This window comes from Amblyraja radiata, chromosome 10 (assembly GCF_010909765.2).
Source record: "Amblyraja radiata isolate CabotCenter1 chromosome 10, sAmbRad1.1.pri, whole genome shotgun sequence".
NCBI lineage: Eukaryota > Metazoa > Chordata > Chondrichthyes > Rajiformes > Rajidae > Amblyraja > Amblyraja radiata.
In genome coordinates this window covers 32,491,537-32,506,634 of record NC_045965.1, presented here as the reverse complement: position 1 = coordinate 32,506,634, position 15,098 = coordinate 32,491,537, and the positions used below count along the sequence as shown (strand labels likewise).

At 43.8% G+C, this 15,098-nt stretch overlaps 1 protein-coding gene across 1 annotated transcript in view; it reads left to right on the top strand.

Moving 5' to 3' along the window:
* The window catches only part of efcab14 (EF-hand calcium binding domain 14), a 45,706-nt gene that overhangs the window by 13,312 nt on the left and 17,296 nt on the right, over positions 1-15,098 (top strand). Inside the window, exon 6 of the mRNA XM_033028495.1 lies at positions 11,416-11,607. Coding sequence (XP_032884386.1) covers positions 11,416-11,607 — 192 coding nt within the window. The remainder of the gene's footprint in view (positions 1-11,415; positions 11,608-15,098) is intronic.

Genomic DNA, 15,098 nt, shown 5'->3' with positions numbered 1-15,098 from the left:
CGATGTTGGGGGAATCCAGAACAGGAGCTAAAGTTTAAGAATAAGGGGTAAGCCATTTAAAACAGTGACGAGGAACCACTTTTTCACACAGAGTTCTGAGTCTGGAATTCTCTGCCTCAGTGGAGGCCGGTTCTCTGGATACTTTCAAGAGAGCTCGATAGGGCTCTTAAAGATAGCGGAGTCAGCAGATATGGGGAGAAGGCAGGAACGGGGTACTGATTAGTGATGATCAGCCATGATCACAATGAATGGTGGTGCTCGCTCAAAGGGCTGAATGGCCTACTCCTGCACCTGTCTATTGTCTAAAACAGGTCCAGTCGTGATTTTGTTTTTCCCCTTCTGTAGTGTAAAACCACATTATTGGCTCGTGCATCATGAAATGAAAGTTGGGGGAAAAAATAGATGTTGTATTTCTTTAAATACTTTTTACTCCATATAAATTCTGTGAAAATAAATTTTATTCCATATCTGAAATTTGTGGGTAGTGATTTTTTATTTTGAGGGTGAAATTTCTATTACCTAATAGGCCATTCTCACGTTACGAGCTGACACAAGAGGTAACCCGAGTTAAACCTCGTGGTAATAACGTACGATTAACATACGGCATTCGTGGACGCAACGTAGTGCATCGTGGCGCTAACGGCAGGTTCTCGTGTAACTTGTCTACTTTTGCAAAAAATTAAACATGTTTGAAATTTTCCACGAGTCAATTTTACTCTTGTGGTTAATAATTGAAACATTTTAACTCGATTTAAGAACGTAGTGGCCCGTGCGTTTACCTTAGTGTATCGTGAGTCTACCGTGGGAACTCTTTAACTCAGCGGGCAAGCAGCAGCAGAATGTCGCTCCCTTCAGTTTCCCAGCGACAGTCACCTGCCACGCGAGAGAGATCATGCACTGTTGTAGGTCTCCTTTGCACGTCGGTGTTTCTGTCTTTCTCCACTCATTGTTGGCCACATCTGTCACCACCACCACCTACACCCCTCTGCTTCCCGGCCATGTGTGTGATCCCTTCCCTCCCCTCTCCAGCTCCCCGCCCATTGCACCGGCGCGGGGGCTTTGCACTGTCTTCACGTCGGCGATGCCAGCAGGTCCGTGCCAGTCACCGGAGACGTCAGGACTAATGGGACATCGACCCCCAGACCCACCAGGCCCAACAGGCCCACTGCAAGCACGGCGAACCCAGAGACCCACAGCCAACAGCAACTCCAGCCCCGCTCCAACTCCAGAGGAACCCGGGTTGCGGATGAGGGGGCGCAGCTCGGGCTGTGGGCGAACTGCCACTTGTCGCCGTAGCGGCCCATCGGGGAGCGGGTTCCTGTTGGTCCTGACGTCTCCGGCCACCCCCCTGTACAGGAGCTGAGACTGGGAACTGTACCGCCCTTGCAGGAGAGTGGTTGTTTGCAGTTGCAGAGGGAGGGGGCAAGGGCGGTGCAGTTCCCAGTCTCAGCTCCTGTCCAGGGGGGTGGCCGGAGACGTCAGGACCAACGGGACACCGACCCCCAGGCCCACTGCAAGCAAGGAGATCCCAGAGACCCACAGCCAGCAGCAACTCCAGCCCAGCCCCGCTCTAACTCCAGAGGAACACGCTCCCCGTAGGGGCAGAAACTGATACTGTGCAAGGTACGTATTGTTCTTGGGGTGGCGGATGAGGGGGCGCAGCTCGGGCTGTGGGCGAACTGCCACTTGTCGTCGTAGCGGTCCATCGGGGAGCAGATTCCTCTGGAGTTGGAGGGGGAGGGGGGTATTGTGCTGTTTGATCGCCCCCTGCTATCCCAGGGACAGGGAGACACAGCGGCTTTTGAGACTGGTGGGCAATCACTTCCAAAGTTCTGCCCACACAGTCAGTACACCTCTCCTGCACTTGTCTCCCGCACTAAGATCACCCCGCAGAGAATGATCCCAGCCTAACCCAAGAGCCATGTCACCCCAGACAGATTAATGACGCCCCCCCGCCCCCCCCCCCCCCCCCCCCCCCCCCCCCCCCCCCAACCTCTCTCCATCTCAACTCACGCCTGGGCACCAAAGCAACTCAGGAGGCGAACCTTGAGCTCCGTCTCACAACAATCTGATGTGCACATCCGTCCACATTCAAAGATTTAATCTTCCGTCTCCCCGCAGTGTGTAGACATGGTAGTAAATTCAATTAAAACATATCAAACCTGTGTGTTCCAAACAAATCATAAGTATAACTGCTCTGGCACTGGATGGTGCGCATTTTCCCTTTGTAGGTCACATCAATAGATGCGGCCGCTCTGAATTATATCTTTAAAACAAAGCCACAGGATGGAGAGGTCTTCTTTAACACTGTTGCTTATTAAAACATAACACTGTTGCTTATTAAAACAAAACTTCAATCAGGATTGGCTGAAGAGTAACTCGGGAGACGAACTGGGAACATCGCAGAAATGACAAGTAAACGGGAAACTGCCGTCTACCCGTGGGAACTCGGTTAAACTCTTGATCTTTCACTTGTTATATCGTGCTCAACCACAACCCCTTCACTCGGGTTACCTCTTGCGTCAGCTCGTAACGTGAGAATGGCCTATAAGCAACTGGAACCTGGGGTCATTTGTATTGTGTGGTTTTGAGCCATTCAGGAAAGGAAATTACCTGTCCCAAACTGAAATGTCATTTACCCACTTTCTCCATGCTGCCTGACCCGCTTTGTGTCTATCAAAGGAAATTACCAAGTTTATTCTCGGGTCAGACTGACTTAGCTTCCTAAAGCTTTATCGATAGCCCTCCCTCCCTTCCATTGACAATTGTTTCATGAGGTTGAGTGGTGGGTGCACTGTCACTGAAGTTGCATAATCTGTTAATGAGGATGTTTGTGCTTGTATTATTGTTGGTCGGTTGGATGAAAAAGGGAAATAGCAAATCTTTAAGTGCATTTATCCTTTAATGAATGCATTCGTATAAAAATCCTGTACAATCAGAATTCATAGGAAAGTTGTGATCCTACTCTTGGACGAAAGAGTTCTCTGTGTGAGTTAATAACAGCAGAAAACAGTCTAAATGTGTTACTAGTTCATTTTCTGAAAAAAAGTAAAACGTTTTTATCAAGGACAGATCCAAATGCATTTGGAAATTGAAGCAAACTTTCTTGGTAAAGTGAAGAAAATAAAAGGCATATTAGAGAGAACAGAAAATGTAGTCTTAACCTAAGGATTAACGACTTCCCCAATTTCCTGTGGCTCTCCAGTTCTACACATAATTAGTCTTCCTAAACGACGTCTTCAGTCACTGCTGAATTGGGAAATGGCTTTCTTCATCTTTTGGAGTCATTATAACACAGATAGGCTATGAATTGTTTTGGGAATGTCAGGTATGCAAATAACTTGGCCTGATCATCATCTATGGTTAACTAGAATGTCAATTCTTGGAAATAACAATAATATTGGTTCAATTACCCTTCCTGTGAACGTGGAGGGTTTTGCAAATAAAGCATAATTGGTAGTTTTCCAGTACTTTAACATGCTTGCTTTTGGTAGTCCAGAATTCTCCAAGTGTACACAAAGGCTCATTGCTGTTTTGTAGACCATGGGTGTTGTGCTAGATTTTCCTTTAGATGACTCAAAGGAATGAATGCACGTGAACGTTTATTGTGGAGGATATGTTTTTATAGATGTATGGTGCAGTGGGTTGGAATGTTTTGCAGGTATTTCATGTGTGCAAGTGCAAGCATCATCTGTGGTCTGTGGAATGGTTCTAAACTGGCATGTCCATGTTCACCAGAGATGCTGCCTGACCCGCTGAGGTACTCCAGCACTTTATGTCCTTTTGTGTAAACCAGCATTTGCAGTTCCTTGTTTTTACATCTGTGTACTGTGTAATGCAGTTCAACAAGGTATACAGGATGTTTTCTTTCATTAGCCAATATATAGTTTACAGGTGTTACATATTACACCTGTTCAGGTAATGGAAATTTGCTCATACAGAATTCATATATTAGTACCCTAAATTTTGAGAAAAATTCATTTTCAGGAAATTTATTTGAAAAAATGTTTTTTTTTAACGACTTCTGTTTCTTGACATGTGCACAGATGGCATGGCTGCGTTACAGAAAATTGCAGTTTATAAAACCAAGGTTGCCAACATTGGGTGAGAGTTGGGAGTGAGAAATTGCGAGAGACCAAGCTCGAGAGCGCATAGCGCCTGAGGTGGGGGGGGGGGGGGTGAAATTGTGCAATCTGGTGCATACTGTAGCAAGTCTTTTAACTTACACTTGAATGCAATATTTATGCTATAAATTGGATTAGCTATGAATAAGGTAAGGCTATATTACATTCCTAATTACATTCCACAGTAGAGCCAGACTCTGATCAACAGGTGCTGCACATGAATGATCTTGGTATATTCATGTATGGAAATCAGATTATAATCAAACACTTGGCCCATGTTGACCAACCTGGGTCTCACTGCCCACCTGGTACTACTCCTGACCCTGACTCCAGTTGCATACCTTCTCTCATTCCTGACCCCGAGTCCAGCCTTACACCTGGTCCCCTATTCTACCCTGATCATAGCTGCTTACCTGCTTAGGTTCCCAGTGCTGAACACTCCCATTGTCCCAGCTTTGACTGCACACCTAGTACTATTCCAGACCTTGACTCTGGATGCACACTTGGCCTTGCTCCTAGCCCCTCTGCACTGAGAATATATCTGGCCCACACATAAAGACCCATGCCGGACCCCCCTGGACTTAACCTATTACGTTCAAGTACACAGGTTCTTATCTAATGCGGCAATCTTTTATGGGGCACTTCACGGACCTAATTTTGTATAACAAAATGTGCTACATCCATTGACTTCCTTGTAATCTAACATGCTAGTTACTTTGTCAAAGAAGTCATCAATTGGTTGAACACAATTTCTAATCCATAAAATTATACTCACTCAGCTGTATGTAACAAACTGTAAATTTCCTAACAAACTAAATTTCCTAAAAAAAATAAGTAAATTTCCTAACAAACTGGCCTGAAGCCATTTTCACCCCCGATATTTTCAGTATTTTGCTGTCTTCCTCTCAGCTGATACTTTTCTGAAATGCAAAGTCCAATAACTATATATTTAAGCAATATTATTCTATTAAATGTGATCTTGAGTGTACATAATATTTTCTCTGGTATTCATAACACAACAATGATAAAAAGATCTTTGTTTTAATTGCACCTACCAACATGCATACATTATTATATTACAGTTAATATGTACCGAGGGCAAATTTTTGTTCTAATGCTCCCCATTCCCAATTACTTTTAAATTGAAGTGATTGAAATACAAGTGAAGTTTAAATGGCATCAGAAAAATAAAATCTCCGGAAAGGATGATATTCATTACGTGTTTGGTTGGAGTCAGTATCAGCACAAATAGAATATTAAACTTTGAATCTTCAGATGTCCTGGTTCAAGCTGAAACTAAAGACAAATAATAACCTCCTCACACATTCCCCTGCAAGTATCTCTGTCACTCCTTTAAAATATGCCCCTTCTTTGATCAAGCTCTTGAACCGCACCTGAATCAGTTTCCATCTGATTACACTCCTTGAGGATATCTATCTACGTGTTCAATTAATAAAACAACGAGATTGGGGACATTTCTATTCAGCCTGTCAAAGGAATTTAGGGGGAAGGGGTTATAAATAGTCAGTGAGGTAAACAAACATAATAGTTGAGTGGCAAATGACAATAGCGCTACCTTCCCAATATTTAACTGAAGGAAATAATGGGTTACCGGGGCTATATGTTGTGACAGACAGCCTGACACCTTGCATGTCATTTAATATTACACTTATCCCATCCCGGGATATTCCGGATTGATAAATTAAGGTTTTGTCAACTAATTACAAATCGGGCTAATTCCAAATCATTAGCCAACTCCGAAACACTGAGCATTGGGATCCAGACATCACGGCCAACTGGCCTCAGTTCCCCGCTCACATCTGGCAGTGCTCTGTCTGAACCAGAGACCACAGAGCGTTTTTGAAAGTGGGGGGGCTGAGCGATCACTGATCACTGAGCGATCACTGATCACTTACCTTCGGGGTACCCGGTGAGGGAGTGGAGAAACCGAGTGGGGGGAGGGTGTGGGACTTTTTGAAATTTGATGTATTAAAATCATGTTTTAGTGCATTGTAGAAGTATGATTTCAATGATTTTTGTTTGAAGTCTTTTTAAGAGGTGGCTTTTTAAGGGTGGTGAGTGTATGGAACAAGCTGCCAGAAGAGGTAGTTGAGGCAGGGACTATGCCAACATTTAAGAAACAGTTAGATTGATACATGGATAGGACAGATTTGGAGGGATATGGACCAAAAGCAGGTAGTGTAGCTGGGACATGTTGGCGGGTGTGGGCAAGTTGCGCCAAAGGGCCTGTTTTTACACTGTAGCACTCTATGACTACATTATATCTCCACCATGCATGAATGTATCAAAATCAAGTGGTCGAGTTTTATTGCCATATACTCAAGCATAGAAACATAGAAAATGGGTGCCGGAATAGGCCATTCGACCCTTCAAACCAGCACAGCCATTCAATATGATTATGGCTGTTCATCTTAAATCAGTACCTCTTTCCTGTTTTTTCCCCATATCCCTTTATTTCGCGACCCCAAGAGCTAGATGTAACTCTCTTGAAAACATCCAGTGAATTGGCTTCCACTGCCTTCTGTGGCAGAGAATTCCACAGATTCACAACTCTCTAGGTTCATCTCTACAAATTTCATTTTCTGAAGTTAATTTGTTGTTTATATTGACCATCTTGCCTTTGCTTATTTGTTCCTGCGATACACAAATCCATGACTTGCATTTAAAAATGAACAAAATGTCCATTTAAAGACAGATATCAATTAATTTCCCCGACTGAGTATGAATATCGATTTCTTTAACATCCCCTCTCTCTCCGTCCCTCCCCCACCCGAGTGGTACGAGCTTCAAAGTCATCTTGTTGGGTCGCATTGTGTGAGAAGGAACTGCAGATGCTGGTTTAAACCGAAGAGAGACACAAAAAGCTGGAGCAACTCAGCGGGACAGGCAGCATCTCTGGAGAGAAGGAATGGGTGACGTTTCGGGTCGAGACCCTTCTAAAGGTTTCGTGTCGAGACCAGGGTCACGGCCAGAAACGTCACCCATTCCTTCTCTCTAGAGACGCTGCCTGATCCATGCCGGTCACCAGGGCGAATTCGGCACAGAGACTCTACCGGCAGCGGAGCAACGCTTCCGACGCCTCTGGCGGCACTGGACTCTTGCACTGAGGCTGCACCATGGCCGGAGCTGCAGCGAGCGACTCGCCAGTCCGGCAAACTCTCGCCAGCCTGGCAAACACTTGCCAGCCCTGGCTCTTTGTCCGCATCTGTCTCCGCCGCTGCTTCTGCTTCCATCCCTCCCTCAGCCCCAGCTCTCCAACACCCGTGGCCCATGCAGTTGATATGAGTTTTGAAATTCTCGTTGATCACAGAATTTCTCACGACAGAGCGTGAGAAATTTGTGATCAGTGTGAGAGCTTGAGAATTTGTTGAAATGCGTGAGTCTCACGCTCAATGCATGAGAGTTGGCAGCCCTGATAAAACATTGGGTAAGCTACAGTTAGAGAACTGTCTAGTTCTGCTGGCAACATTATAGGAGCGAAGTGATTGCACTGGAACGATTGCAAGGATGTTGTCTTGAATTAAGAATTTCAGTAATAAGGGAATGTTAGTGCAGAGATCAGCTTTCTGTGCCAAAATTTCATCATTGCTGAAATGAATTTAGGTGATCTGATTGAGGTGTACAGAATTGATGGGGGAGATGGTGAGAAAATGTTTCCCCTTAGCATTGTTTTAAGGTAAGTGATATGAAAATCAGAGGGAATTTCACCCAGAAGATATTTGAAATCTGAAATACACTGCCTGAGGGGACTGTCACAATATTTTAAAAGTCATTAAGTGAGCAGCCAAAGTGCATAACATAGAAGAGTAGGGACTGCGTACTGGAAAACGGGATTAATATAGATTGGAAGGGACATGTTGGGCAATGTAAGAGTGTTGTAAGAGTGTGTTTAAAAAAAAAAATATATATATATATATATATATATATTATAATATTCCTGAGAAGAAACTTGGCAGAAGAGAATAATCTTGAACATGAATAAAGTCAGGGTTGACACTAATTAGAAGCAAAATAATTAAGAACATAATATATAGCCTTTGGAAAAATCTGAATGCTTTCCTTGTGTATGTGTTTAAGTCGAGAGAAAAGTAGGGATTACTTTTATTATTTGTTTAAACTGCATGTAATTGCTACTGTGTGTTCCAGTGATTGTATCACGATTTGTGATAGGTAGGTAGAAAGAAACGTATTTAGAATAAAATTCTTAAATTCTTGAAACTACAATGAAGCCTATTCTTACTGTGTGTGTGTAATGCATGCACATGATTGGCTGTATACTGCTTTTACAGAGCTATTTCTAACTCATCAGTTAACATTATTCATTTTGCCAGTACAGTAAATTCTTTCAGTTCGTGAAAGGAATCTATTGTACAAATTGGGTTCAAATTAACTTTGTACAATCTAAATACCGTAATCAGTTTAAAGTAGAACGGCTGTAACAGATAACGGAACAAATTATGCTGGAAACTGAACATTGTGCAAATATACCGTTACTTTTTCCTACACTTTCACACAAACATTTAATTTCTTAACCTCTTGCAAATCCCATCTGTGATGCAATGAAGACAGTGAACGGCAGAAACTTAAACGGCTGGATCAGTTGTCAAGTCAAGTCAATTTTATTTCTATAGCACATTTAAAAACAACTCTCGTAGACCAAAGTGCATTACATCAGTGCAGGTACTAACATGCTACATACAATGGTGCATAGATCTAACAATACATACATAAATACATACATACAGCGCTCCCTCAGAGGACCTCAAGAAACGCTTGTGAGTAGAAATAGGTTTTAAGTCTAGACTTAAAGGAGTCGATGGAGGGGCAGTTCTAATGAGAAGAGGGATGCAGTCTGGGTGCTGCAACCACAAAAGCACGGTTGCCCCAGAGCTTAAACCTGGACCGCGGGATAGTCAGTAGCCCCAAGTCGGCCGACCTGAAGGACCTGGAGGTAGAATGGTGGGTTAGCAGATTTTTGATATAGGTGGGGGCAAGCCTGTTAAGGGCTTTGTATACATATAGGAGGAGCTTGAAATTGATTCTGTACTGTACTGGTAGCCAGTGGAGTGAGGCCAGAATCGGGGTGATGTGGTCCCTTTTACGGGTACCCGTCAGAAGTCTCGCTGCGGTGTTTTGGACCAATTGCAGGTGGGACAGGGATGATTGGCTGATGCCAGTGTACATGGAGTTGCAGTAATCAAGGCGGGAGGGGATAAATGCGTGGATGATCTTTTCAAGGTCGTCGAATTGGAGGAATGGTTTGATTTTAGCTATCGTGCGAAGCTGGAAGAAGCTAGCTTTTACCACAGCATTGACTTGTTTGTCAAACTTCAATGCATAGTCAAATATCACGCCAAGGTTTTTGACTTGCGGTTTTGGTAAGGAGGTTAGGCTTCCAAGGCTGCCTGCTATCGTTTTGATGGAGTCCGAGGGGCCGAGTAGGATGACCTCAGACTTGCTCTCGTTTAGTTGGAGGAAGTTCTGCGCCATCCAACACTTTATATCCTCGAGGCAGTACATAAGGCTGAGTAGATTTGATCGGTTGTTGGGTTTCAGGGGGAGATAGAGCTGTGTATCTTCTGCATAGCAGTGGAAGGAAATGCCACTGAATGACTTGGCCTAGGGGGAGCATATACAGAGAGAAGAGAATGGGGCCTAGGATGGAGCCTTGTGGAACCCCGCAGCAAAGGCTAGCTGGGGAAGAGAAAGAGTTGCCTATGTTTGTCGAGAAACTCCTATCTTTGAGGTAGGAAACGAACCAGCTCAGGGCAGTGCCCTACTTTATACTACTTTAATGAGATTTAAGCATTGAGAAATACACACGGTAAAATTAGATTCGGGGAAAATAAGGAAAGCTAAGTTGGATAATGAAATAGGCATTTAAACAAATAAAATTAAAAATATAAATTTGGAATGTCCAATCTAATTGTAAACATGAGATTCAGCTGTTTAATGTTCTCTGAGCCAGAAATTGATCAGTATTGAACTATAAGATTACTGATTCATCTTTTTCTCTCTAGCACTAGTTATTGGTCTATTAATGTACAAATTCAGCAAGTTCCTAAAAATATTGAAGATGCTAAGTAAGGTGAGCTGGATTTTGTTGAGGCAAATAGCACTGCAACATGCAAATATGTTCTGGCATTTGCAATTAACTTCAAAATAAGAGTTGCGAAAATAAGCTTCCAGAAGTTCCGGCTTTGATGGCACTTTTTCTGCAATTGAAAGCTGCTTTGCATCATTAAACAGCAATAAATATTGATTGCCAGTTTTGAGCTTTTCCATCTCCTTTTTGCTCTTTATCAAAAACTGAATTTGTGCAAGCTTTCTGTTTGCATTAGGTTGGCTCTTACATTTTTATTAGGAATTTGTTTGACAGGTTGCTTATGTCATTTATTCACAAGGAACAAATCTTGACCTATAAGAGACAGTTCCAAAATGTTTGAATCTTAAAAAAAAGTATTGAAATAGTGAAATAATGAACAAATGGGATGAAAATTGGATTGTGCTATTGACCAATACTGATGCAGAAATGAATGTTAGAGGCTTCCTTGAAAAGCAGTCCCACTTAGCCCATAAAAGGTTAGACAGTATAAAATAAATAACATTTTGGATTAATTTTGGTCCTTTGTTTACATTACGTACAAATTATTTAGAAGCAGAAAGATTGAAATCTGCAAGAAAAAAATGATATCCCTTTCATTTTTTCTCTACCTGTGCCAAATAGAATTGCATTGCCCAAAGTTGCCTTCCATTCTCTTAAAGCACATACATTCTCAAGACAAACCCATCAAATATAAGTGGCCATTCAAAATACAGATATTTAAAAACGTGCTACATATGAGGGAGCAAAAATGTGTTGGGTTCGTACAGATTCGGATGGAACATTTGGTTTAGGTTAGAGCAGGCTAGAAGGACAAGCTAGCTGATAATGCACTGAGGGTAATGGACATTGAGGAATGTAAACAGCTGATTAACAGGAGGGAAAAGACCTGTGCATCTCCTTTGAGATTGAGAAAGAAATAAGGGGAAGAGATCGAGCACCATTCAGTATTTCAGGTTAGGATTATTTGCTTAGTACTCATGTGCTTGCTGGTCAATGCAAATGACAATGTATGGGCATCATAGCAAGTCATTTGTTTATGGTTTTCTGCCAATCTCGCCAGATTAGGTGTGATAAATATTATAAGCACTTGGGCTGGGTTTGGATTGGTTGTAGTTTTAATTTGTGTGTTAATGCCATGAGCAATCAAGTATTTTTTTGTTTCAGGAAATATCGGACCTGCAGGATGAAGTAAATGAGTTAAATGCCACCCTCTTATTTTACCACACACATAATGACCAAAGGCTCCATCACATTGATTTACTTGTTGGTAATCTGAGCCAGAAAGTTACCATGCTGGAGGGAAATGTTCTAATTGCCGGTACTGTTTCTAAACTAAAGAACATAAATGGCACAATGGTAAGCGTAACTGTAATTTTAAAATCAAATAAATAAGCGACGGGTATAACCAAACTCTGGTCTATTGGAATTTCTTGCAATACATTGCAATTTCTTGCAATGCAAAATCAGATTACAGGTGCACAACCTTTTATCCGAAAGCCTTGGGACCAGACACTTTTCGTAATTCGGAATTTTTGGCTTTCGGAATGGAAGATTTTTAGCGTAGATTTTAACGGCTGGCTCAGTGATAGAGTGCTCGGCTCATATCTGCAAGGTCGCGAGTTTGCGCCTCGATCCCGGCAGTTACTCAATCGAGAGTTTGAGTCTTCAATGGAGTTTTTTCTTGCAGAATAGGAGAGAATAGGGAGGGTTAGGCTGGGATCATTCTCTGCGAGATGATCTTAGTGCAGGAGACAAGTGTAGGAGAGGTGTACTGACTGTGTGGGCAGAACTTTGGAAGTGATTGCCCACCATTCTCAAAAGCCACTGTGTCTCCCTGTCCCTCCAACTCCAGAGGAATCCGCTCCCCGATGGGCCGCTACGGCGACAAGTGGCAGTTCGCCCACAGCCCGAGCTGCGCCACCCCAAGAACAAGACGTACCTTGCACACCATCAGCTTCTGCCCCTACGGGGAGCGTGTTCCTCTGGAGTTGGAGCGGGGCTGGGCTGGAGTTGCTGATCTGGGATCTCCGTGCTTGCAGTGGGCCTGGGGGTCGGTGTCCCGATGAGGGGGCGCAGCTCGGGCTGTGGGCGAACTGCCACTTGTCGCCGTAGCGGCCCATCGGGGAGCGGCTTCTGGTGGTCCTGACGTCTCTCAGCTCCTGTCTAGGGGGGTGGCCGGAGACGTCAGGACCAACAGGAACCCGCTCCCCGATGGGCCGCTACAGCGACAAGTGGCAGTTCGCCCACAGCCCGAGCTGCGCCTCCTCATCCGCAACCCGGGTTCCTCTGTAGTTGGAGCGGGGCTGGGCTAGAGTTGCTGCTGGCTGTGAGTCTCTGAGATCTCCGTGCTTGCAGTCGGTGTCCCGTTGGTCCTGACGTCTCCGCCACCCCCCTGGACAGGAGCTGAGACTGGGAACTGTACCGCCCTTGCCCCCTCCCTCTGCAACTGCAAACAACCCCACTCTCCTGCAAGGGCGGTACAGTTCCCAGTCTCAGCTCCTGTACGGGGGTGGCCGGAGACGTCACAGCCCGAGCTGCGCCCCCTCATCCGCAACCCCAAGAACAAGACGTACCTTGCACACCATCAGCTTCTGTCCCTACGGGGAGCGTGTTCCTCTGGAGTTGGAACGGGGCTGGGCTGCTGCTGGCTGTGGGTCTCTGGGATCTCCGTGCTTGCAGTGGGCCTGGGGGTCGGTGTCCTGTTGGTCCTGACGTCTCCGGTGACTGGCACTGACCTGCTGGCATCGCCGACGTGAAGACAGTGCAAAGCCCCCGCGCCGGTGCAATGGGCGGGGAGCTGGAGAGGGGAGGGAAGGGGGTCACACACATGGCCGGGAAGCAGAGGGGTGTAGGTGGGGTGAAACTGAAGGGAGCGACAATCTGCTGCTGCCTGCCCGCTGAGTTAAAAAGTTCCCACGCAAGTTCTACCGTGGGAACTTTTTAACTCAGCGGGCAGGCAGCAGCAGATTGTCAATTATTAACCCTCCCGCGCAATATACCCTCACCTTCTCTTTTATGAATGGGGATTTAGTTCCCCTTTCTTTGAGGACCGACCGGAGGTTCCGCTGTCACCTCTGCGGGCTGCCCTCGGTGAACGTCTTCAAGGACCTTTCTTCAAGGACCGAAAAAATGTCCGCTATTCGGAGCTTTTCGTTATTTGGAATTTCGGATAAAAGGTTGTGCACCTGTAATTAGTAAAAATAGAGCAAAAATTCTGAAAAATAATTGGAAGCATAATGCTTTCTTTATTCTCAATTAGTGCTTTTGAACAATTTCATGGAAAAAACATTGGATTGTGATAAAAATGATTTTAAAATAATCATGTTATTTGCAGTCTTTATCACACTATTTGAATGCTGACATTTTGAACCAAATAGAAATGTTTTTGCCTTTGCATCTAATAATAAAATATAAAATTTTCCTCGTGTTCTTATCACCTTCCAGGTTTACCCATGCCTGTCAAAGTCCTCCAATGCTAAAATCTTTAGATCTTATGGTTTCCAATTCCAGTCCTTTGTCGTTTCCTGATTTTCCTGATTGGCAATTATGCAGCCTACTGTTAAGTGGTTTGCTGGTGCACTCTGCCCTTTATTTTGGCCAAAGTACTCTGTGCCGCAGGAAAGGCTCAGTCCCCAATGCCCCTCCACCTACCATGGTTTCTGAGCATGGACTGATTTTTCTTTTGTGATGTCAGTCCACACCAAATGGATCTGGATCCAGACAGAAGTGAATTGCCCAGGGTTGCTCTCTATCATATCATCTCTTGCACCCCCCTCCCCCACTTTTCAAATTGGATAACTGAATAGAAATAGGTATTTCAACTAACAGAAGGCTGAGTTTTTCCTGAGGGATTCTGCTGAGACTTTGGGGAAAGTAAAGATGGGAAAGGAGGTGAATGTTAGCATGGATAAGCAATAAGCAATGGTAAGTAACTAAGAACTATTTCAAAATTCTCATTGGATGTATATTCCATCTAGAAACTTAAATTCAAAAGCAGCAGCAAAAATGGTCCATCGATGGCTGACCTTAAGATTATTGAGGATCGTGTTAGATTAAGAACATAATTTAAGAATCCAGCATTATCTTGCCATGCAGCCTCTACTACACACTTAGCTATTCATTAAGAATTTGATTGATATTTTGCCTAATTTACCTGGTTGTGAGAGGGGCAGCACAACACTTCAGGGTTTTGATGTTTCAAATGTGATAGAGATGGAAATAAGAGGTCGAGGTGATTGGGGAGTCACAGGAGGCCCTGGAGAGTCAAGTAAAGGGCAACAATGCGAGATAGAATAGCTGTATTTTAGTTAAGTGGAAGTTTTTGAAGGGAGTGAAGGAATAAAGAATGTTTCTTTGAAAAGTGAATTTGCTGGTGCACTCTGTAAAGTTTCTGTAAAGTAATTGGTATGAATTCTGAATAGAAACAAAATAAATAAAATGTATGGTGGTCTAAGTACATGGAGCACACACTTGTCTATTCATTAAGACTAATTGATCTTTCAATGCATTGTTATTTTCTATTGATCCCTTTAATACCTGAAAATCTATTGCTTTCTGTCTTCAACATACCAAGTGACCTTATCATCCATGAGCCTCAAGGGTAGATTATTTCAGTCTCTACGACTAGATCCCATACTTTGATACTATGATTTTTTGGTTCTCGAGCATCCGAACCAGGAAAAGATGAATCCTGTCAACTCTTGCATGCAATCTATGTTTCCGTGAGATTTTTTTCATTCTTTCAAACTCGCGGTCATTATAAACACTCCTTGCAGGACAACTCTTTCCTCTTTCATTCTCCCTCTCCCTTTGCCCTCACCCCCTCAAATACAGGATCAAATCTGATA